Below are 25,773 nucleotides of genomic sequence, written 5' to 3'. Positions count from 1 at the left end.
GAGACAGAGCATGAACGGGCGAGAGGCAGAGAGAGAGGGAGACACAGAATCGGAAACGGGCTCCAGGCTCTGAGCCATCAGCCCAGAGCCCGACGCGGGGCTCGAACTCACGGACCGCGAGATCGTGACCTGGCTGAAGTCGGACGCTCAACCGACTGCGCCACCCAGGCGCCCCATATTTTCTGATTTTATATTGAAACATTTCTCCCAACAATCTAAGTGGGCCTCACATTTTTAAGAAGCTTTTATTTAAATTCCAGTCAGTTAACATACAGTGTTAATATTAGTTTCAAGTGTACAGTATAGTGATTCAACCCATTCATCACCTGGAGCTCATGACAACAAGTTGACCCTTTCACCAGTTTTTAAAATTTTATTTTTTATAATTTTTTAATGTTCATTTATTTTTGAGAGAGAGACACACAGAGTGCAAGTTGGGGAGGGGCAGAGAGAGAGAGGGAGACACAGAATTCGAAGCAGGCTGCAGGCTCTGATTGGTCAGCACAGAGCCCGATGCGGGGCTCGAACTCACGAACTTGATCTCGAACTGTGAGATCATGACCTGAGCCAAAGTTGGACGCTTAACCAACTGAGCCACCAGGGGCCCCTCCCTTTCACCTATTTAACCCATTCCCCCCACCCACTTCCCTTCTGGTAACTATCAGTTTGTTCTCTATAGTTAAGAGTCTATTTCTTGGTTTTGGCAATGATTTCTTGAGCATGACACCAAAGGCATAGGCAACTAAAGCAAACATAGACAAATGGAGTTACATCAAACTTAAAAACTTTTGTGCATCACTACTGGGTATTTACCCCCCAAAATACAAAAACTATTTCCAAGGGATACATGCACCCCTATGTGTATTGCAGCATTATTTATAATAGCCAAATTATGGAAGCAGCTCACATGTCCACTGAATGATGAACGGATAAAGAAGATGTGGTGTATATATATATATATATATATATATATATGTGTGTGTGTGTATATATATATATATATATATATATATATATACACACATACATACAATGGAATATTATTCAGCCATAAAAAGAATGACATCTTGCCATTTTCAACAATATGGATGGAGCTAGAGAGTGTAATGCTAAGTGAAATAAGTCAGTTGGAAAAAGACAAATAATATGTGATTTCACTCATATGTGGAATTTAAGCAACAAAACAAACGAACAAAGGGGAAAAAAAGAGAGACAAACCAAGAAACAGACTCTTAACTATAGAGAACAAACTGAAGGTTACCAGAGGGGAGGTAGATGGGGGGATGGGTGAAATAGGTGATGGGGATTAAAGAGTACACTTACCAGGATGAGCACTGCATAATACATGGCATTGTTGAATCACTATATTGTATACCTGAAACTAACATAATACTCTGTGTTAACTATACTGGAATTAAAATAAAAAACTTAAAAAAAGATTATATCGGAAAAAAAACTTCCATGCATTAAAGGATATAATCAACACAGTGAAAAGGTAATTGATGGAATGGAAGAATATATTTGCAAATATGATAAATGGCTAATGTCCTGAATATATAAAGAACTCTTATAACTCAGCAACAAAAAGATCAAGTAACCCAACTAAAAATGGGCAAAAAACTTGAGCAGATGTTTCCCCAAAAATGGTATACAAATAGTCAGCAAGCATATGAAAAGATGCTCAACATCACTAATCATCAGAGAAATGCAAATCAAAACCAGAATGAGATATCACCTCACACCTATTAGGATGGCTACTATAAAAAAAAAACCCAAAATAACAAGTGTTGATGAGAATGTGGAGAAATTGGAACCCTCATACACTCTTGGTAGGATTGTAAAATAGTGCAACCACCATGGAAAACCATAAGAATGTTTCTCAAAAAATTAAAAATAGAAATACTATATGATCCACCAATTCTCCTTCTGAGTATGTATCCAAAAGAATTTAAAGCAGGGTCTCAAAGAGATATTTTCACACCCATATTCATAGTAGCAATATTCATAACAGTCAAGAGGTAGAAGCAGCCCTAATGTCCATCAATGGATGAATGGGTAAACAAAATGTGGTGTATATCTCTATACACTGTGACATGATACAACATGGACTGACCTTGAAGACATTATGCAAAGTAAAATAAATCGGCCACAAAAAGACAACTACATTATTCCACTTATATGAGGTATAAAGTAGTCAAATTCTTAGAAACAGAAAGTAGTATGGTGGTTACCAAGGGCTGAGATGAGGGGGAAAAGTAGAGTTATTTAATGGGTGTAGAGGCTTAGGTATCCAGTACGAAAAAGTTCTGGAGATATGTTTCACAACAGTGTGAATATACCTAATGTCACAGAATTATACAATTAATAATGGTTAAGATGGTAAATTTTATGTTAATGTTTTTTACTACAATAAAAAAAGGAATGAAGTACTGATACATACTACAACATGGATAGATCTTGAAAATACTAAGTAGAAGAACCCAGTTACAAAAGACCACATATTATATGATCCCATTATATAAAATGTTCAGAATAGGTAAACCTATAGTAGCAAGTAGACTAGTAGTTGCTTAGGGCTGGATGGGGGTGACAAGGGAAGAGGAGGAAGCTAACGAGGATGGGGTTCTTTTTGACATGATGAAAATGTTCTAAAATTGACCGTGGTGATAGTTGTACCTATCTATGAATATACTAAAAACCCTTGAACTATATACTTTAAGTGGGTGAATTATATAACATATGAGTTATATCTCAATAAAGGGCAAGGATAATAGATGTTTTTAAAAATAAGAATATTTACCTCATTTGAACATGTAACTATATTTAGAAGAGCCAAGAAAAGTCATTATTTGTAGCATACATATACCATCTGGTCTTTAGAGACCTTCAAGAATCATGGAAAGAAAAGTAAAACATTTCATCTGGAAAGAAAGAACTGCTTCATATTTAGTTAAGGGTATAATAACATATATAATTAACCATCTTTTTATTTTGGACTCACGCTAAATACAGAGGTTACTATCTTTAATTAAGGTAAATTTGATCCCTACTGGATTTGTTCTGATTTTGGAGTTGGTATCAAATTAACAACAGAGATTAAATTTCTTCAAAGAGAAAAACATGCATTACCTCAAATTTTTGTCTAAAAACCTAGGGCAAGGGAAAGGATTGGGAGAAAAATAGGCAGTTGATTGAAAAATGGTCTAGGCTACCAGCTGGCAGAAGATACGAGAGAACAGAAGGAACATATATCAGATACACCTCTCAGCTACAAAAGAAACTCTATCCACATCTCTCAGGAGGGTTCAGGACTAAATAATTGATAGCTTTTTCAATCAGTCAATATTAGACTTCACTCATTATGTGACCAGATGATCTATTTGGGAACTTAAAGAGTATACAGTAGTGCTGCAAATCACATGGGATATTCTTACATACACTTACCTACATGTTAAATCGTCCCTTCTCTTTGCCCATAGGTGGAGCCCAAGTATTAATGTTGAATAAACTTTGGGCTTGTGATGTTAGAAAAGGAGTCTCAGCCTTCAAACTTGAATTGGAACCAGGCAGGAGTAACTTCTCAAGTAGGTATTATGCCTGTTTTAAGTTTATCATTTGGTAAAGAAGCCACAGGAGCAGCTGAAGCTGTGCAAAATATATGATTTCAGGAAGACCTGAGCAAAATTACTTTTTCCCATTCTCTCCAGTCCAATGAGAGCTCCATTTATAATAAGCAAAGCAGTTGCCCCAATATATAATTAATACAACTAATATGCTTTCTTAGAATATTTGGTGGTGGGAGTTTACAACCTTCACAGTCTGCAGTGAGCATTTCAGTTTAGAAAGTTAGGTGGTGTTCCAAGAAGTTATGGTCCTGTATATTCAGAATCTGAGGACATAATATCCATTCTGTTCTACCATTCCCCCCACACAGTATTCTCTAAGTTCTATATAATAAAGAACATATAAAATTTGATAAAGATGAAGATGATAACAAATGCAAATTTCTAGATTCTGTGGAGATCAAAAATTTTAAAGGTAGGGCTATGTATCACTGGGGACGCTTGTCCATATATACAATTAAGTAATCAAGAGGTTGATAAAAAGAAAGGAATGGAAAAGATTAGTTGATGATTTACACTGTTTTGTGTAGTATGCTTGGTTATAAGGTGATAGAATTTTTATGTAGTCAGCAAGATACTTATATACAAGTCAGCTTCCCAAATAATAGTAGTCATTAATAAATTCTCTACTCTTTGGAGTGCTAGCTTTTTTACACTGGGATGACTGGCCTAAAAATATCTTCAGAAAGAGTCTTTACAGATTCAAATGGTTGACAATGGACATATATAGAAGGAAATCAAAACAGAGAGCTATTTATGAAGTTGAGTATGATTTGTAAGCATTGAATCCAAATGTAATATCTAAATGGTAAAAGTAGTATATTTAATTTGTTTGGATGGACATTTATTCTGGTCCAGATTATATATATATAAATATATAAATATATAAATATATAAATATATATATATATATATATATATATATATATATATATATATAAATCTAAATTTAGATGTCTAAATTTAGGTGTCTAAATTAAGATGTTAGGATACCCAAATGACTTTTGGATATAAGAAGGAAAAGCATCTTAATTTTTCAAAGTCACTTATTGAAATGATTTCACAGCTGTAAAGTTCACTGTGTTGTTAGTTCTAAGAAGGCTGTGGAGGAAGTCAAGGGGCAACTCTAAGTTCAGTGGTCTGGGAAATTGATTCCTTGTCCTCACTTTGGCTAAGATCTATCATATTCATAGAACTTATCATAAAGATCATGATTCATATCATAAAACTATCAGTTTTATGAAACAGGAGTATAGGAAGAATGTGGCAGATAACAGAAGGCTGAAAAGAAAATATATTGTCTAAGACTTCCTCTTATAAAACATGGATATAAATCCGTTTGCTGTTGATTATAAATTCCTCAAAAGCTTACTTAAGTTCATTGTGACAGCACTGATACTGCAACACTTAAAAACCACCATCCCATCCAATCTAGTGAGAGGCTACTGAAGGATACTTTTGACTTAATGGCTAGCCATTGTAGTCACCCAAACAGTTGAGAAGGCAGGTTTGATACCATATGCTTACTCAGGCCAAATGACTGTTGGTAGGAACAATATTATTTATTTATTTATTTTTAAATTTTTATTTAAATCCAAGTTAGTTAACATATAGTGTAGTAATGGCTTCAGGAGAGTTCAGGGATTCATCACTTACACATAACATCCAGTGCGCATCCCAACAAGTGCCCTCCTTAATGCCCATCACTCATTTTCCCCTCTCCACCCAATACCCCTCCAGCAACCTTCAGTTTGTTATGGTTTGCCTCCCTCTCTGTTTTTACCTTATTTTTATTGGTAGGAACAATATTAGATATTAGTTAAGGCTAGGGATTAAGAGGAAAGGTGAAGCATATGAAGATTTGAGTTGTTACAGCATTAAAAAAGAACCTTAAAATGAAGTAAAGCATATGTACAGAAGGCTTCTTGATTATTTAACAGATACTAAATATTTAACATGGTGGATCCCCTCCAACCTATCCCAATATAATTTATTCTCCATATATTCACTATATATTTGAAAGACTAGACAACATTTTGGTACACTATAGATCTCATTTATGCATTATAGTCTTCATTTATGTGAAAGTTTCATGTATAAACTGAAAAAGAGTGAATGATTGAGAGGTGAATATCCCTATGATGAAAGCAAGTACATTAATTACTCTCTAGTTACTCCAGAAGTCATGGTTATGGAGTAGTACAATGAAAATCTCTATGCTTTAAAAATATATAGCTTGTTCAAAGGGGCATTATGTTGTGTATTTGTATTTTTTCATCTAGGGATGCTCATTACCTGCCAAAGCAATGAGTAAGGACAAATATTATGTTATGGTTCTTATGTTATAAAATAAAAATAAGCTTTGTGCAAAGTTACAGAATTTGGAATAAATGCAAGTGTTATGATTACCAGAAATGATTGTCATGATTTAGCAATAAAAAAAGATGCAATGCAATTGGTAACAAATTAATTCTTAAGTTGTATTGTGGTTTCATGATATCTATTTTATTACTGAGTATGATAACCCACATCTGTGTCACCTATATTCATTTCTATATGTAAAATATTAAGTTTTAAAAATAACAACTGTGTAACTGTAAAAAGCATTTAACTTGACTAAAATAAAAAAGTTTAGGAGAAGTACTTAAAAAAATATATAAAGTGTTCTTAAGGTCACAGAAAATGTTTCAGTTGAGAGTAAGTGCTCACTTCTTTTAGTACTTAATCATGGAAACTTTGCTACCCCCAGGTCAAATAAATAGGGTGTCACTGGTAAATGGGTAGCACTTAAGTCCAAGGGGTGAATTTGATGGTTAGGATTTGGTACAAGTAAATAAACAAAATGTTTTTTGTATAGTTTGAACTATTTAAACTTTTCTTTATTGGTAATTTCTCAATCACTGTCCAAGAAATTGTCAAGTGCTCCACAGGAAAAAAGAATTTTTTTACTCTAATTTCCATAATTTTGAACTACATATCCTACTATACTAAAAATTATTTCTAATTTTTTCAACATTGGTCCTCTATCAGGATATTGCCATGGTTATTAAAAGAAAGGGGGTGCCTGGATGGCTCACTTGGTTAAGTGTCCCACTCTTGATTTTGGCTCAGGTCATGATCTCATTGTTGTGAGATCCAGACCTGCCTCAGGCTCCATGCTAAGCATGGAGCCTGCTTGGGATTCTCTCTCTCCCTCTCTCTCTCTCTCCCTGCCCCTCCCCCACTGGCATGTGCTCCTGTGTGTTCTTTCCCTCATAATAAACATTTGAGGAAAAATTCATTAAAAAAAGAAAGGCAAAATATGCAAGAAGTATTTTATAAAAAGAAAAAAATACATGATAAAATAAAGCTCCTAGATGGAATGCAAGAAGAAATAAATAATAAAATTACCAACTATGATATTGACTTTCAAAAATTACTGGTGGCTTGGGGTGTCTGGGTGGCTCAGTCAGTAATATCTGACTTTGGCTCTCTTTCTCTCTCTCAAAAATAAATAAACATTAAAAAATTCTAATTTTGTTCCATTTTAATGGAAACATTTTGCCATTGCTTGTATTCTGAATCATAATGGTTTTTTTTTTTTTTTATGAAATTTATTGACCAATTGGTTTCCATACAACACCCAGTGCTCATCCCAAAAGGTGCCCTCCTCAATACCCATCACCCACCCTCCCCTCCCTCCCACCCCCCATCAACCCTCAGTTTGTTCTCAGTTTTTAACAGTCTCTGATGCTTTGGCTCTCTCCCATTCTAACCTCTTTTTTTTTTTTTCCTTCCCCTCCCCCATGGGTTCCTGTTAAGTTTCTCAGGATCCACATAAAAGTGAAACCATATGGTATCTGTCTTTCTCTGTATGGCTTATTTCACTTAGCATCACACTCTCCAGTTCCATCCACGTTGCTACAAAAGGCCATATTTCATTTTTTCTCATTGCCACGTAATATTCCATTGTGTATATAAACCACAATTTCTTTATCCATTCATCAGTTGATGGACATTTAGGCTCTTTCCATAATTTGGCTATTGTTGAGAGTGCTGCTATGAACACTGGGGTACAAGTGGCCCTATGCATCAGTACTCCTGTATCCCTTGGATAAATTCCTAGCAGTGCTATTGCTGGGTCATAGGGTAGGTCTATTTTTAATTTTCTGAGGAACCTCCACACTGCTTTCCAGAGCGGCTGCACCAATTTGCATTCCCACCAACAGTGCAAGAGGGTTCCCGTTTCTCCACATCCTCGCCAGCATCTATAGTCTCCTGATTTGTTCATTTTGGCCACTCTGACTGGCGTGAGGTGATACCTGAGTGTGGTTTTGATTTGTATTTCCCTGATAAGGAGTGATGCTGAACATCTTTTCATGTGCCTGTTGGCCATCCGGATGTCTTCTTTAGAGAAGTGTCTATTCATGTTTTCTGCCCATTTCTTCACTGGGTTATTTGTTTTTCGGGTGTGGAGTTTGGTGAGCTCTTTATAGATTTTGGATACTAGCCCTTTGTCCGATATGTCATTTGCGAATATCTTTTCCCATTCCGTTGGTTGCCTTTTAGTTTTGTTGGTTGTTTCCTTTGCTGTGCAGAAGCTTTTTATCTTCATAAGGTCCCAGTAATTCACTTTTGCTTTTAATTCCCTTGCCTTTGGGGATGTGTCGAGTAAGAGATTGCTACGGCTGAGGTCAGAGAGGTCTTTTCCTGCTTTCTCCTCTAAGGTTTTGATGGTTTCCTGTCTCACATTCAGGTCCTTTATCCATTTTGAGTTTATTTTTGTGAATGGTGTGAGAAAGTGGTCTAGTTTCAACCTTCTGCATGTTGCTGTCCAGTTCTCCCAGCACCATTTGTTAAAGAGGCTGTCTTTTTTCCATTGGATGTTCTTTCCTGCTTTGTCAAAGATGAGTTGGCCATACGTTTGTGGGTCTAGTTCTGGGGTTTCTATTCTATTCCATTGGTCTATGTGTCTGTTTTTGTGCCAGGTTTTTTTTTTTTTTTTTGAAGTATACAATTTTCTTTTTTTTTTAAATATAATTTATTATCAAATGGCTAACATACAGTGTGTAAAATATGCTCTTGGTTTTGGGGGTAGATTCCCGTGGTTCATCGTTTACACACAACACCCAGTGTTCATCCCAACAAGTTCCTTCCTCAATGCCCATCAGCCATTTCCCCCTCTCCCTCATCCCCCCCATCCACCCTCAGTTTGTTCTCTGTATTTAAGAGTCTCATGGTTTGCCTCCCTCCCTCCCTGTTTGTTAACTATTTTTTCCCCTTCCCCTCCCCTATGGTCTTCTGTTAAGTTTCTCAGGATCCACATATGTGTGAAAACATATGATATCTGTCTTTCTCTGACTGACATATTTGACTTAGCATAATACTTTCCAATTCCATCCATGTTGCTGCAAATGGCATGATTTCATTCTTTCTCATTGCCAAATAGTATTCCATTGTATATATAAACCACATCTTCTTTATCCATTCATCAGTTGATGGACATTTAGGCTCTTTCCATAATTTGGCTATTGTTGAAAGCGCTGCTATAAACACTGGGGTACATGTGCCCCTATGAATCAGCACTCCTGTATCCTTTGGATAAATTCCTAGTAGTGCTATTGCTAGGTTGGAGGGTAGTTAATATTTTTTGAGGAACCTCCACAGTGTTTTCCAGAGTGGCTGCACCAGTCATAACTTTACAGTTTTAACATAGACTATGGCATTTCAAAATAGATACTGAATAAAAAGACTGATAAGTAAATTATGTCAAATAAAGCACACATACTTAAAATGTGAAAGGATAATGAGGTATCCATAAAGAATGGAAAACTAAGAATCATATTTAAAGACTTTATCTTGTTTTAACCTCAGATATATTCAATAGAGCTGCGTAAATTAACTTAAACATCAGTAAAACTCCTTCTTACTTTTTTGATTAAATATACATTATTTTGTATCGAAATTGCTAAAATGAGATATATTTATGATACGCTTTATTTTAAAAAAGAGGATACATGTATGGAAATATATGATGGTATGCATAGAGGAAAGTATGAAATAGGAAGATAAGTCTACCTGGTTGCAACATAGGGATAATTAGGCCAATGTTATAGGTCTTATTCCTATGGGAGTTAATTTTACTCAATTATATAACCATAAAAATAACTTCCCCAAACAAAGGGGCCTTGTGACTACTGTGATAACAGCCCATGTGTCTTATACCCACAATATTAGAGGAAAATAGTACCTGAAAGCACAAATACAGAGTCAGATGGGTAATATAATCATAATCTTTGGATATGAAAAAGAGCATATTCTCTAGATGTTGTGCTTACGTGCGTATAAACACATATATGCACACACACTTCACAAATACATAGATAAGGATGTTCATATTTGAGGAATGCAGGGAGAAGTATAAAGGGAATGATGCAATCAGAAGCATAAATAGAAGGATTTAATGAGATGTACACATTTTAGAAGTGTAATGAAGTTTATGGACTAAAGAGTCTAAAAAGATGAGACAAACCGAAAGGAATTATGAATGAATTCAAGCAGCCACATTAATGGAAAAACCTACAGCAAATGCCAACACAGACCAATACCCAGAAAGATACCTGCAGGTAAACAGGATCATCCTAGGTGAAGACCTTACTAGGTGGAGGTAGAAATGCGGTAGTAATTTGGATAATAAAAATATATCTTTCTCAAACTTTTTAAAATATAACTATCTCAATTCTTTGCTTTAATTTTATAAAGCTCAACCAGAAATTAGCAGAAAAACAGTGAAAACTACTGTTTAATTTTCTAATTAGGTAGGAAGCACAGGCCTGAAAGACCTGGGTGAGTGGAAAATATAAAACAAGTTACAACAAAATGCATAGGGATCCAGAGATTGTTAACGTGGATCAACAACTGCAGCTGAACCAAGGAATTCTAGCTTTGACTTCGTAATTTACAATGTGCTTATCCTAAGGCTATGATTTTAGAATTCCAACATGTAGAAGGAAGGGAAGAAAATCAGTTACTAAATTCCAAATATGACAGCTTAGTGAAAACTAGATGATTTATACATATTCTTTCCTTTAACAGGACATCACAATGACCTTATTGGGTGGATATTATTTCTATTTTTATGTATGAGGGAAATAAGATTCTGAAAGGTTATATAGCTTGCCCAAGGTCTCTCAGCTACTTAAAAAGCAAAGCAAGTAGAGAGTATGTTTGATGGCAAAGCTACTTGCAGTATATCTTGCTTCCTTTTTCCTTATTTTCTGACAGCCTCTGAACTGTCAGGAGGAATTAATGAATTCCTAGCATGATGTCTGAACCACTTTGGTGAGAACCTCCTACCACTTGGAATTAGGGGCTTCTGAATTTCTTCAAGAGGGCAGTGAATTTCTGCGTTAGATCACTGCCTGAAGATATGCAGTTATCTAACTACTATGTTAGAGACCGGGAACAGTCCCTCTGCTGTGGTCAGCATTATAAAAAAGATACTTTACTGTCTCAAACTAGTTCCAGCAGAAAAGCTTACAGGTTCCTTGACTAGAATTGCTTAAGTCCTTTATGGAAAAACAAAGAACCCAAGTCAGAGATGCTAAAATCTTTGGTAATGTAATTTTAAATAAGAATGCCTAGATAATGTAATCTAAAATAATGCTCCTAAGAAAGCAGAATTCTTTCTCTTGAAAGCTCAAGTTTTTCCATCATTAAGTGAAAGAGATTGGGAATTACAAGGAATGATGCCAGAATATTTAAATCTGCTTTACAGTAAGGGGCTGGTACTGTAGCAAATGTAAAGTTGTAATTTATTCACATCATTCCTTCTATTTTATTAAAATTTTTTTTTCTTAAATGTCTATTTTTGAGAGGGGGGCGCAGAGAGAGAAGGAGCACAGAATCTGGGGCAGAGAGAGAAGGAGCACAGAATCTGAAGCAGGCTCTAGGTTCTGAGCTGTCAGTACAGAGCCTGATGCAGGGCTGGAATTCATGAACTGTGAGATCATGACCTGACCCAAAGTTGGATGCATAACCGACTGAGCCACCCAGGCGCTCCAAACGCCATGCATTTTACAAGCAAAGAGGATGAATCATATGTGATAGTCTTACAAATATTATCATCCATTGTTACACCAGGTATGCCTCTCCCAAGAAACCAAAGGAAGGTATTTATAATCAGCGGAGCACTTGCTCTTTAAAGGCCTTGCTTGCAGATAGGAACTGAAAATAGTAGATATGTTAAAGAATAGGTCACAGACAACAGAAAATTCATCTGTAGTCCATAAAGATTAAAACAAATGAACAATACTTTGCACATAAATGCACATGTAGGCACTTGTTTTAGAAGAATAATTTTCATATTGATTTGAGATGTAGTATGCTATAGTGGAACGAACAGCAGACTACGAGTCAAGAATCCTAGGTTACCCTAGGTTTCAAACATAACTATGTGTCCAACCTTAAGAACATTATTATACTTCTTTGGTCTTAATTTCCCTTATCTTTAAAGTAAGAGAGACTACTTGATTTCCAAATTACCTTCTTTCTATAACATTATAAGTATTTCATGTATTATATTCTAAAATTCCTTCATAGAGTTACCCTATGTCTTTGACCTTGACAGCAATCACTTCCAGCATTTCTGTATATGATTTATCCTTAGTTTTCTGGAATTATTGTTGAATCTTCTCAGACATAAAAAAAATTTTTTTTAGAGATGTTACAGTTTCAAATTGCTTCACAGATTCAACGGTTCTGAACATTTCTTAGGAATCATGGGCTCTCCTCTATGGGCTTCTATAATTGTAGGTGTCGGAGAATTTTCACAGGCAAAATATTCAGGATTTCAGAGAATTGTGGAGGCCTTTCAGTCTCCCCTGCCCTAGTCCCCATATTTTCCTACTCAGTGATCAGTGGATGAAATTCAATAGTTAGAGGTGCATCTACCTGAAATAAAAATGAACTATGAAGGTTCTGGATAGAAGATTCCCTTAGGTTCAAACCTAATCCAGAGCAAGGCCCTAACTCTTTTCACATCTGTAACACTGAAAGAGATGAGGAAGCTGCAGAAGGAAAGTTTAAGCTAGCAGAGGTCAGCTAATGAGGTTTAAAGAAAGAAGCCATCTCTACAACATGAAAGTGCAAGGTAAGGCAGCAAGTGCTGATGTAGAAGCTGCAGCAAGTTCTCCAGAAGACCTAGCTAAGATAATTCATGAAGGTGGCTGCACCTAACATATTTTCAATGTAGACTAAACAGCCTTCTATTGGAAGGAGATGCCATCTAGGACTTTCATAGTTAGAGAGGAGAGAGGTCAATGTCTGGCTTCAAAGTTTCAAAGGACAGGTCGACTCTTTTGTCAGGGAATAATGCAGCTGGTGACTTTAAGTTGAGGCCAATGCTCAGTAAGCATTACAAAAATCCTAGGTCCGTTAAGAATTATGCTAAATCTACTCTGCCTGTGCTCTATTAATGGAACAACAAAGCCTGGATGACAGCACAGTGGTTTATAACATGGCATAATATGAATATTTTAAGCCCATTGTTATGAGCTACTGCTCAGAAAAAAAAGATTCCTTTCAAATATTACTGCTCACTGACAGTGTACCTGGTCACCCAAGAGCTCTTATGGAGATGTATAATGAGATTAATGTTGTTTTAGGGACTGCTAACACAACATCCATTCTTCAGCCCATGGATCAAGGAGTAATTTTGATGTTCAAGTCTTATTATTTAAGAAATACATTTCATAAGGCTATAGCTGCCATAGATAATGATTCCTCTGATGGATCTGGGCAAAGTTAATTGAAAACCTTCTGGAAAGGATTTGTCATTCTTAATACCATTAATAACATTTGTGATTCATGGGAAAAGGTCAAAGTATTAACATTAACAGGAGTTTGGAAGAAGTTGATTCCAAACCTCACGGATAACTTTGAGGGGTTTGAGACTTCAGTGGAAGAAGTAACTGCAGATGTGGTGGAAATAGCAGAACTAGAATCAGAAGTGGAGTCTGGAAATGAGACTGATTTGTTGAGATCTTAAGATAAAACTTTAACTGATGAGGAATGCTTCTTATGCATGAGCAAAGAAAGTGCTTTTTTGAGATGGAGTCTACTCCTGGTGAAGATGCTGTGAATGTTGTTGAAATGACAACAAAAGATTTAGAATATTACCTAAACTTAGTTGATAAATCAGTGCAACATTTGAGAGGATTGACTCCAGTTTTCAAAGAAATTCTACTGTGGGAAAAATGCTATCAAAGAGCATCATACGCTACAGCCAAATTGTTCATGAAAGGAAGAATCCATTGATGCAAAAAACTTCATTGTTGTCTTATTTTAAGAAATTGCCACAGCCACCATAACCTTCAGCAACCACCATCCTGATCAGTCAGTAGCCATCAACATCAAGATGAGACCCTCTACCAGCAAAAAGATTATGACTTGCTGAAAGCTCAGATGATGATTAGCATACTTCAGCAGTATTTTTTTTTTAATTGAGAGAGAGAGAAAGTTGATTTTAAATTGAGAGAGAGAGAACATGAGCAGGGGAGAGGGGCAGAAGGAGAAACGGGCAGAGAGAGAGATAGAGACAGAGATAGAGATAGATAGAGAGAGAGAATCTTATGTGGGGTTCAGTCCCATGACCCTAGGATCATGACATGAACAGAATCAAGAGTTGGACACTCAAAGGACTGAGACATCCAGGCACCCCAGCAGTATTAAAATTTTTTTTTAATGTTTATTTATTTATGAGAGAGAGACAGAGCGTGAGCAGGGGAGGGGAAGAGAGTGAGAGAGAGAGAGAGAGGGAGAGAGAGAGAGAGAGAGAAAGAGAGAGAGAGAGATACAGAATCTGAAGCAGGTTCCAGGCTCTGAGCTGTCAGCACAGAGCCCAATGTGGGGCTCGAAGTTGTGAACTGCGAGATCATGACCTGAGATGAAGTCAAATGCTTAATCAACTGAGCCACCCAGGTGCCCCCCAAGCAGTACTTTTTATTTAAGGTATGCACATTCCTCCAAAATGGATGAAATACCTAAATGTGAGATGGGAAACAATCAAAATCCTAGAGGAGAACACAGACAACAACCTCTTTGACATTGGCTGTAACAACTTCTTACTAGACATGTTTCTGGAGGCAAGGGAAACAAAAGCAAACATGAACTATTGGGACTTCATCAAGATAAAAAGTTTTGCACAGCGAAGGAAATAATCAACAAAACTAAAAGGCAACCAACTGAATGGGAGAAGATATTTGCAAATGATAGATCTGATGAAGGGTAACTATTCAGTATTTATAAAGAATTTATCAAACTGAACACCCAAGAAACAAATAATCCAGTTAAGAAATGGGAAGAAGATATGAATAGACATTTTTCCAAAGAAGACATACCAATGGCTAACGGACACATGAAAAAATGCTCAACATCACTTATCATCAGGGAAATACAAATCAAGACCATGATAAGATACCAACTCACACCTGTCAGAATGTCTAAAATTAACAACACAGGAAACAACAGATGTTGGCAAGGATGTGGAGAAAGGGGAACCCTCTTACACTGTTGGTAGGAATGCAAAGTGATGCAACCACTTTGGAAAACAGCATGGAGGTTCCTCAAAAAGTTAAAAATAGGGGGCGCCTGGGTGGCTCAGTTGGTTAAGTTTCCAACTCTTGATTTCGGCTCAGGTCATGATCTTATGGTTCATGGGTTCAAGCCCTGTGTTGCGCTTTGTGCTGAGAGTGCGGAGCCTGCTTGGAATCTTCTCTCTTCTTCTCTCTCTGCCCCTTCCCTGCTCATGCTCTCTATCACAATAAATAAATAAGCTTCAAAAAAAGGTCAAAAATAGAACTACCCAATGACACAGAAATTGCACTACTAGGTATTTACCTAAAGGATATAAATCTACTGATTCGAAGGAGCACATGTACCCTGATGTTTATAGCAGCATTATCAATAATAGCCAAATTGTGGAAACACACACACAGAGGAATATTACTCAGCCATCAAAAAGAATGAAATCTTGCCATTTGCAATCATGTGCATGGAGATACAATGTATTATGTTAAGTGAAATAAGTAAGTCAGAAAATGACAAATACCATATGATTTCATTCATATGTGGAATTTAAAAAACAAAAGAGATGAACATAGGGCAGCGGGAAAAGAGAGAGGGAGGCAAACCATAAAAGACTCTTAACTACAGATAAGAAGTTGAGGGTTTCTTGAGGGAAGGTGGGCGGGGGTATGGGCTAGATGGGTGATGGATATCAAGGAGGGCACTGGTTGAGATGAGCACTGGGTACTATATGTAAGTGACAAATCACCAAACTGTACTCCTGAAACAAATATTATACTATATGTTAACTAAATTTTAAATAAAAACTTTAAAAAATGCAAGTACATTTGACATGCTATTGCACATTTAATAGAATTCATATAGCATAGACAATTTTTTATATACAATGGAAAATTGAAAAATTCATTTTACTTTCTTGCTTTATTACAATATTCACTTTATTTTGTAGTGGTCTGGAACACGTGCAATATCTCTGAGGTATGTCTGTACTTTAGCATCAAATTGGAGAATGGATTGGAAGGATGCTAACTGGGTTAGGTGAATCAATTACAATAACTTTGGATGTTAATAATAAAGACCTAATCTAAATCAACAGCAGTGGGGATGGAGAACAAGGGATGGATTCCAGAGGATGTAGAAGAAACATGTGGGGGTAAAGAAAATAAGTTTAGTATTGGTCATATTATATTTATGAGCAGCAGGTATTCATTTGATGTACGAGTCTGGAGTTCAGGCAAGCTCTGGGAAGTGATCTAGACCTAGAAATCACATAATATGTGACACTCATCGGGTTATCCTAGGTAAATGTGTAAGATCTGAAAAGGGTCAAAGACAAAAACTCCAAAGAACGTTTATATTTAAGGAATTGAAAAGGGAAGGCAAGACTGTAAGAGCCAATAAAAGAGACAAGTACCACATTATTTATCTGTCTCTCTCCTATACTACAGTGAGATCCATGGGGCAGGAGTTTTGTTTTATTTATCTTTGTATATCCAGTACCTAACATAGTACCTGACATTTAGCAGATGTTTAGTAAATATATGTTGAACAAACTGAATATGTTTCTATATATAGTATTGTTGTTTAAACACCTAACTAAAATGCCTAGGAGGTTTAATTACAATGCTCTTTTGCATTAAAAACTGAGTTTGATCCAACTCAAAGGCTGAATGAAAACCTCACTATTATTTTTTATCATCATGGTTGGAAACACTTGACAAGGAAGTTAACCATCCATGAAGAGTCTGCTTCCTTATGAGTGACAACTGATTTAATGTATAAATGAAGAGGAAACAAGCACAGGAAGGGAAAGAGAATCCATGCAACAGCATTTTTTTTCCTAAAAGAAAAATAAAAATGGGTCATTTTCAGTTCTGTTTTCTCCTTAGAATGACTAGAATTTATTTAAATGTAACTTGGCATACACAGTGAGATTATCCTAAGGAGTGATGTTAAGGGAAACTCTCCTAAAATTATAACAAGCCGGTGATGGTTAACTTATTTTTATAATAGGTAAAGTATTTAAACTTTCTTCCAGCTTAAGTTTATATTTACATTTTCTGAAAATGTCTTGATGTTGATATAAAAATATCTGAATATTTTGCTTTTAATAATATAAAGAAACCTATTTCACTAAAATTGATTTCTGAAATCATAGAGCTAGTTGTTAATTTTGCACTCTAGACAGTTTTTGTGTCTTTACTTCCTTTAATGAGTAAAACAGAAATAAAAGAAAAGGTCTCAGCCTGATGATATACACATATTTAAAAGAACGAAAGTCAAAGATTATAACTATATAAAAACAACTTTTGTTGAAGTAGGGTCAAGGACCAAGGAGACAGAATTGGGCACTTAGTATTTCACTAGTTTTAAGCCTTTTTCCTCAAGTTTTTATTTAAAGTCTAGTTAGTTAAAATATACGGTAAAATTGGTTTCAAGTGTAGAATTTAGTGATTCATCACTTACATATAACACCCAATGCTCATCACAAGTGCCTTCCTTAATATCCCTCACCCATTTGGCCCATTCCCCCATCCACCTCTTTCCATCAACCCTCAGTTTGTTCTCTATAGTTAAGAGTCTCTTATGGTTTGCCTCCTTATCTCTCTTTCTCTCTCTCTTTTCCTTCCCCTATGTTCACCTGTTTCATTTCTTATCTGGTTGGCTCAGTTGAAAGAGCATGTGACTCTTGATCTCAGGGTCATGAGTTTGAGCCCCACGTGTGGTGTAGAGATTACTGAAAAAAAAAAAACCTGACTGTTTTTTTATTAAAATTTTTTTTAATGTTTATTTATTTTTGAGAGAGAGAGTGAGACAGATCATGAGCGGGGGAGGGCCAGAGAGAGAGGGAAACACAGGATCTGAAGCAGGCTCCAGGCTCTGAGCTGTCAGCACAGAGCCTGATGTGGGGCTCGAACCACAAACCGTGAAATCATGACCTGAGCTGAAGTCAGACGCTTAACCGATTGAGCCACCCAGGCGCCCTGAAAAGCTGACCTTTTTAAAAAAAGTTTTATTTATTGAAGTACTCTACACCCCACATGGGGTTTGAACTAATGACCCCGGGATCAAGAGTCACATGCTCTCCCAAGTGAGGTAGGTGCTCCACAGACCTTTTAATTTAAACAGAATTTTTTATGTTTTCTATCATTTTTTATATTTTAATACTGAAAGAAGAGCACTATCATGTAGTAAAAAGATGAATTTAAGTCTTGAACTTTAGTCCTATTCCTTTTCTGCTGGTCTGAATCTGAGTGTCCTTGCAGAAAAATTATGGTGTTTGTATAGATGCTCTCTAATGTTCATTGAAGTTTGAATATTTTATGATCTATGAATGAAGTCTTTTATTTGTAAAATCAATCCTTTTGTGTTTATCTGCATAACAAAAACAATTAAGAAACTGTATTTTATTCAAATTGCACTAAAACTTCTATCTGAATATTTAGAAAGGGAAATGGTTGATTAAAAACTGAAAACACTGGGGAATACTACCTTTTCGTTGTCTTTTCACAGGCTGGTCTCTATGTGCTATTCAACTAAGAGCTTATATGCTCTCATTGAAAATGAGAAGATGGATGAAGCAGAAAAACTGAGGTCAGACTGGTTGTTCAGTGATCCATGAATAAATTAATATATTTTTTATATTTTACATTTAAAAAGATGTTTTCCACAAAAGAAAACATGGTTAGGAGACACATTTATTATCTCTCATTTCTGACAGAAGGACATCAGGCAGACTCAGAGTTAACTATTTTCCTCACTCAGTGCTGATAACTGTTTCTTTAATTTAGAGTATTGGTATTTTGACAAACAGGGTAAACATAGTTGATTGTTTTCCTTCTTTTTTAATGAAAAGGAAGTTTTATGGGTGGTTTACTCTGTATACCATTAATATTGATCTTAGAGTTGACGAGAAATAAGAAGCAAAAAAGCAAAAAGAATGATGATAGTAATTGTGATAATGGTTAATAACCTTTCTCTTTCAGGAAAACCATGTATTAACATTATATGAATCTTACTTGGAAAAAAATGAAAAGAAAAGGCAATGGGCGAATATAACAGTACCTCGGTAGTTGATGATTTCTGTCCCAAGCACCGGAGTCATCTCCAGGACTGTGATGAAGGCTTTGTCCATAGATGTTAGAGGAAAAGGAGACATGCGGTGTCTTCTAGCCACCTTGGTGATATCGACAGCACTGTGACCTAAACAGGAAGATAATTAACTAAGACTATGATGCTGAAACACTGATTAAAAAGTGGAAATGTCTTATAAGTATCATCAGTTCTCATTTTCATGTCTGTAAATGAAGATTACAAGGTGAGAAATTTTCTCCTGCTTCCAAAATATAGCCTGCTTTGGTGGAACATTAAATCAAGTCAGCAATGTTACATTATTTGTCAAAACTTGGTGAAATTTAATGAGGTTACTGCATAATCCTTTTGAGTGCTTACTATGCATTGTGGCACTGTTCTAATTAATCTTCACAACAATCTTATGGGGAGCCATTATTATCTTTATTTACAGATGAGGATAAAGAGGTTTACATATCTTGGCCTAAATCACAGACCTAGCAACAAGCAGAGCCAGAATTCAAACCCAGGAAGTCTGGCTTCAGAGTCTATGTCCTTAACCACACACCAAACACTGAATTAATTAATGAGCTAGTTAGTAAAATGAAATACTCAAACTCAAATTTATTTAGGATTTCATAGGAAATTTTCTATTTTCAGAAAAGTCACAGAAAAAGATTATTTTTTAGCTACTCACTCCTTATTCACTCCCCTTCATGGCATTAATATCACCTACACACTAAAACTCCTCATTTATATCTCCAATCCTAACCTCTACCTTCAACTCTAGATTTATATGTCATCCAAACAGCTGGTGGATAAGAGTGTAAATCATCCAACATGCACTTGGATGTGTAACAGGCAATTCAAAGCTAACATGTCCAAAATGAAACTCTTGATTACCCACCCTTCTATTTTATCCTTACAATGTCTTATTCTCTTGCTATGTCCATCTCAGAAAAGAGCAACTCCATTCTTCCAGTTACTAATCCCAAACCTTTTCATCAGAACCAAATCTAAACTACTGTTGAAATATATCTAGAATCTGACCATTACTTACCATCGCCATAGTTACTACAATAGTTGAAACCATCACTTATTTCCTGGGAAATTGAATAGCCCCCTAACTGGCCTCCCTGCTTCTATCCTTGTTCCACTATAATGTATTCTCCACACAGTAGTTATAGTGATCCTTTTACATTTTAAATTGGATGGTGCTAATCTCTGCTCATAACTCTCCCACGACTTTCCATTTCACTCAGAATAAAATCTTTGCTATGGCCTATGGAGCCCAACATATTATGGCCTCCACTGTCTTCAACTCCTGTCATTTCCTCTCTTGATCACTGTGCTGTAGCCATAGTGATTCCTTGCTTGTCCTTGAGAATGTAAAATACATCTTTCCTCAGGGTTTTTGCACTTGCTGTTTTGTCTACTTGGACATTCTTCTGCAGATATTATGGCTCCATCCGTCCTTTGTTTATTTCAGGTCATCAGAGAGGTCTTTGTGAAATGCCCTATATAGAATATTACCTACCATCACTTTCTATTCTTTTTACCCCACTTTACTTTTCCTCGTGTGTGTGTATATATACACACATATATATATTCATATCCACAGATCTATAATTTGTATCATATATACACTTATATTTATTTTTTTATAGCTTTATCTATGTAGAACGTAAGCTCCATTGCCTTTTTTGTTAACTGTTGTTATCTCCAATATCTAGAAGAGTATTTGGGACATACTCAACAATAAAAATAAATATTTGTTAAATCAATGAATCATTTAATGACAAAAAGGGACTTCTTAGATCACTATACCTTCATGCGTAAATAGCTTGGCCTTTCTTTAGAACCCTAACGGTATATAGCCCAGACGGTAAACAGAAAAGGAGTAGCTACAAACACAGTTGCTTGGCTATCCTGTCTGCTATCTACAACTCCATTCTTCCTTAGCCACTCTGCAGCTGACAGTGACCATATGACATAATTCTGGTCAGTAAGATGTTGAAAGCTGGGGGCAGGCTTCCTATGGTGAATAAAAAGATAAAGAGACAAAGCTTTAAGAGGAGAAAGCTTTTGCCCTTCTTTCTTCTTGGAACATGGCCAGATACTGGGACTTGGCATAGCCATTTTTTAACCATGAGGATGGAAACGCACACAGTAAGAATGGAAACCTGAGAAGAAAAAAGAGCCTGCATCTCTGATGACAATATTGAGCTGCTGAACAAGCCCTGAACTATCTGCCTTCAGGCTTTTGATATTCAAGACAAATAAGCTTTTATTTCTTTAATCTACTTTATAATGACTGTATATATTCCTTAGTAGTAAGTTTCTACTCATTGTAATTTATTAATACTCCTACCCCAACCCCAGAAGCTGCTTCAGACGTCTTCACTGAATTAACTTAAAGGTACTGCCTCAAAGAGTTTCCATTCTAAGATATGATATTGTACAAGTACTCAAAGAAAAAGACCTATATAGATGCTTATACTTATGACATTTCTCTCCCATGGGTAATCATAAAATTACAAAATTTTCAAAGCTTGAAGGACCTTAGAGATTTAGTGCTAAACATGAATAACATTGTCTACTCAAAATTTAAGTAGGTGAACACTAACAAAGGATAATATATGATTTATCATTTACTTACAACAGAAACATAAATTTATTACTCATTTTCACTGAAGTCTCAACCTTGCAATTACATATCATAAAAGCATATTGTCACAACCAGTGTAATTGGAGAAGAGGACAGAGCTAGGTGTTTCTGTTTTTTATTCAGGTTTATAGGTCTCAAGTCTGATATTTTCTAAAATATATTTTACTTTCTATACGGTGCAAATTGTGTCTAACCTTATCAAAGTTATCCTCTTAAAATGTTTAGTTTCTGAGGAGAAAACTGTACTTTTTAACTGTACAGTTTATTTCTTGCATATGCTTTGTAATTGAATTTTTCTTATTAGAAAGTTAGTTTGATTATCAGTGATATACACACCCATTCAACAAATATTTATTGAATGCATTTTATGAGCCAGGTATGTTAGGGAATTGGGATACATAGAGTGGCATATACTCTGCCATGAGGAACATTATAGCTCAGCAGAATTGGTAGTTTTCTGTCTCTCTTTAATTGAAAATGGCAGTGTAGATATCTACCAGCCTAAAAAATCTTTCCCAAAATCTTTAAAATAATTTTGTATCTTATTTGTATATTTTTTAAGGGTACCTATCACTCTCCATCTTATATTATAGACATTTAAACATTTGTCTTAGTTACATTAGTCAATTGTAAACTCCTTGAAGGTATACCTTGTATGTTACTAAATTTGTGGTTTGTTTCCATTTTTTTTTTTTAATTTTTTTTCAACATTTATTTATTTTTGGGACAGAGAGAGACAGAGCATGAACGGGGGAGGGGCAGAGAGAGAGGGAGACACAGAATCGGAAACAGGCTCCAGGCTCCGAGCCATCAGCCCAGAGCCCGACGCAGGGCTCGAACTCCCGGACCGCGAGATCGTGACCTGGCTGAAGTCGGACGCTTAACCAACTGCGCCACCCAGGCGCCCCTGTTTCCATTTTTTAAAGAAACATAATTCTAACTATTTTCTGATGTTGACAGCAGTGACTTGCAAGAAACTTCAAAGTGAAAGCTTCAGAAAATTTAAGAATAGTTATCTCTGACTTCTCTTATTTTGCAAGTTACAATCCCAAAGCACTTATATTTGTCCTGGGCCATTGGAGAACTAAATCACACAGGAAAAAGAATCAAGAACTGCTTTCCTCCACATTCTAATACTCTTCTTGATTCTGAGCCCAGCACAGAAATCTGATGGAAGAAAAAAAAGTATGTACTTTTAACTCTTGAAGGCCAGATGGGTTATATAGTCTGGTAGCCAAATTTCATTGAATGGTCCATAAAACCCAGTTTGGCAGAAGTAGGAAAGGAAGGAAAGAATAATTTTTTGTTAAAGTAAGAAGGTTATGATAAAAGGCAGCTTGAATTTTGGATAAACAAAATATCCAAAAATTGAGAGAAAATTTGGATAGAGTTTTTCCTATAAAACAAAAATAAAATATTTCATAGCCACAAATATATTCTGATAGCTACATTACAAATAAATACCAGTGGTCACAAAGAGAATCTGTGAGGGCATCAGCTCCATTCAACTCATGTATGCTACAAAACTAACATGCAAAAATATGTGTCCTATAGAGAAGATTATAGTGTTCAAGGGAATATCTATTTAACTTATAAATGTATGGTTATCACTGATAATTGGTAGGCAGCATGGCTATTTTGACAAAAATAAACTACTAAGTGCTGTAGGATATGGGATCTTTATATGGGAGTGGGGCAAGGATAGGGAAATGAAATCTAGACATCCCCTCCACTAGTAGCTGTCTGAACTGAGCAGAGAATAACAGGTTGAATTACTATAACATCTAAATTGATAGCATTCTTCTGCAATGGGCTTAATTTTCTCAAGTAGACTTATAAGATTAAAGCAATTCTAAATTGGCAAAGATTGACCACCTTGAGGTTTCCCTTATAAATCTAGGTTTCTATAAGTGAAACTTAACTCGTCTCTCTTATATTTTCTAGTGCGTAAGTCCAGTCATGGGGTTGACTTTGAAAGTAAAAGTCCTCAAAATGTTACTGGGATTTCCTGTTTTCTATGCAGCAAGACTACATAACACAGACAGTGTAAAAACAGTATGGGTTCATTCAGGATTGCCATCATCAAAGATATGTTTAAATACTAATTGCAATGTCTATGATGTATGAGGCCTTCAAAATGGCACAGAAAGTACAAATGGATTCCTTTCTACTGAGTAGAGTAACTCAAGATCTTTGTCATGTAGCAGTAACCGTTTTCTTATAGCATGGCTATCTTGAAATGAAGCTATACCAATTTTATACCAATGAAATTATTTTTCCCACTTCAAATGCATTATTTTTAATGTGACAATTCTTAATATACAATGTTTCATCCTGGTTTGAAAATACTTCTTTAAATTAGAAGTAAATGATGAAAAGATGTTTTCAAATGATAGACTATAACAGAAAAAAGGTATTTATGAAGGTTCTTCTTGATTAAATTAAAATCTTCAAGAGGAAACTTTATCCCTCAAGACAAAAATAAAAGAGTTCCCCAAACTGCCTAAAGTATAAATCATTATTCATTCTTTGGATATACAGAAAATCTCAAGGAATAGATTTGTTCTGCCCTATTAATAACACTGCCCTTATTTATCATAGTACTTGCAGCTTGAATTCATTATTTTTCTACTTTCTGGAGCTTTCAGAGAAGCAAACCACCTAAAATAATAAATATCTTTCCTAGGAAACCTAAAGAGTGAAAATGATAGTTTGTTCAGGTTAAATAGCTAGGACCTTTGGTAATTTGAGGAATTTGAGGTTTAGATATGTAAGCATTTACTCTTTCATATATATCTCTCTCTCAAATTAACAGAGATCAAGTTCAAAGCCCAAGGAAGCACTGGCGATGGTAGAGTTCATAGGCTTAAAATGATATAGCATTTTGTATATCTGAAAATAATCTCTCATACTTTCTTCAATTTAATAGTCTTAAACATCTTTCTACTTATTTATCCAAGATAATGAGCCTCATAGCATTTCTGACAAAATCTAGAAAACATGGCTGAAAGGATTGTGTTATCTTCTAGGGCAATATAAGAAATATTAAAAGAAAATACTCCTGGGATTTCTATGCATCAAGATTATGAAACAGGGAAATGTTTGCTCTTTAATCTCTATCTATGGTTCACTATTACCCACAGGATAAAATCAAATTCCTTAGAATAGTATACAAAGTGCTTCCTGGCTTCCTTTTCAGTCTCATCATTCATTCACTACTTCATTAGGAAATTGATGATATTGCAGATATTGGAATATACCATACTATTTCATATTTTCCTGCCTTAGCATATGATGTTCGTTCTGCCTAGAATGCATTTTCTCTTATCTTGTTTTCCTAAGAAATTATTATTCTTCCTTCACAACTCTCTTCAGTAAGGAAGTAATCAAATAATGATGGAACATGTCAAAAGGATCTTGCAGTCAACTGGAAGAGACTCTCTTTGGCCAAAACTGGGACAATTTAAGCATCAAAGTAGATTAGGATAGTAACAGATTACATAACCCCTTTAATAAAATAAAAATAAGATTCTATGAACAAACACTAATATAAATAAAGAAATAATGAAATAAAATTCTTTCTTACAACAGAATGCCAACTGATAAATGAAGAAATTTTGGAATTAGAAAGTCAACACTTGGCAACTATCATAGCAAGAATTGGTTCAGGTTAAAATCATCAACGGATAGTAAAACTGAAGGTAAAAATCTGAAGAAAAATAATGAATTTATATAGTTTCACTATATAACCCCACAAGATTCTACTAACTACAAAGTAAAATAGTAGTTTTGTAGTGGAAAAACCTGGAAGACAGCATCTTAACCAAGTGATCAAAATTAATATTA

The 25,773-nt window shown here is 35.5% G+C and overlaps 1 protein-coding gene across 14 annotated transcripts in view; it reads right to left on the bottom strand.

Annotated features, from left to right (window-relative positions):
* Positions 1 to 25,773, bottom strand: part of GPHN (gephyrin) — a 636,202-nt gene that overhangs the window by 91,599 nt on the left and 518,830 nt on the right. For all 14 annotated transcript variants that reach the window (XM_043556393.1, XM_043556386.1, XM_043556392.1 and 11 more), the window contains one exon: positions 19,254 to 19,391. In XM_043556393.1, the coding sequence (XP_043412328.1) occupies positions 19,254 to 19,391 (138 nt within the window). The remainder of the gene's footprint in view (positions 1 to 19,253; positions 19,392 to 25,773) is intronic.

This window comes from Prionailurus bengalensis, chromosome B3 (genome assembly GCF_016509475.1).
Source record: "Prionailurus bengalensis isolate Pbe53 chromosome B3, Fcat_Pben_1.1_paternal_pri, whole genome shotgun sequence".
In the NCBI taxonomy this organism is placed as follows: domain Eukaryota; kingdom Metazoa; phylum Chordata; class Mammalia; order Carnivora; family Felidae; genus Prionailurus; species Prionailurus bengalensis.
Note: the sequence above shows the minus strand (reverse complement) of the source record. Positions and strands in the feature narration are given on the sequence as shown.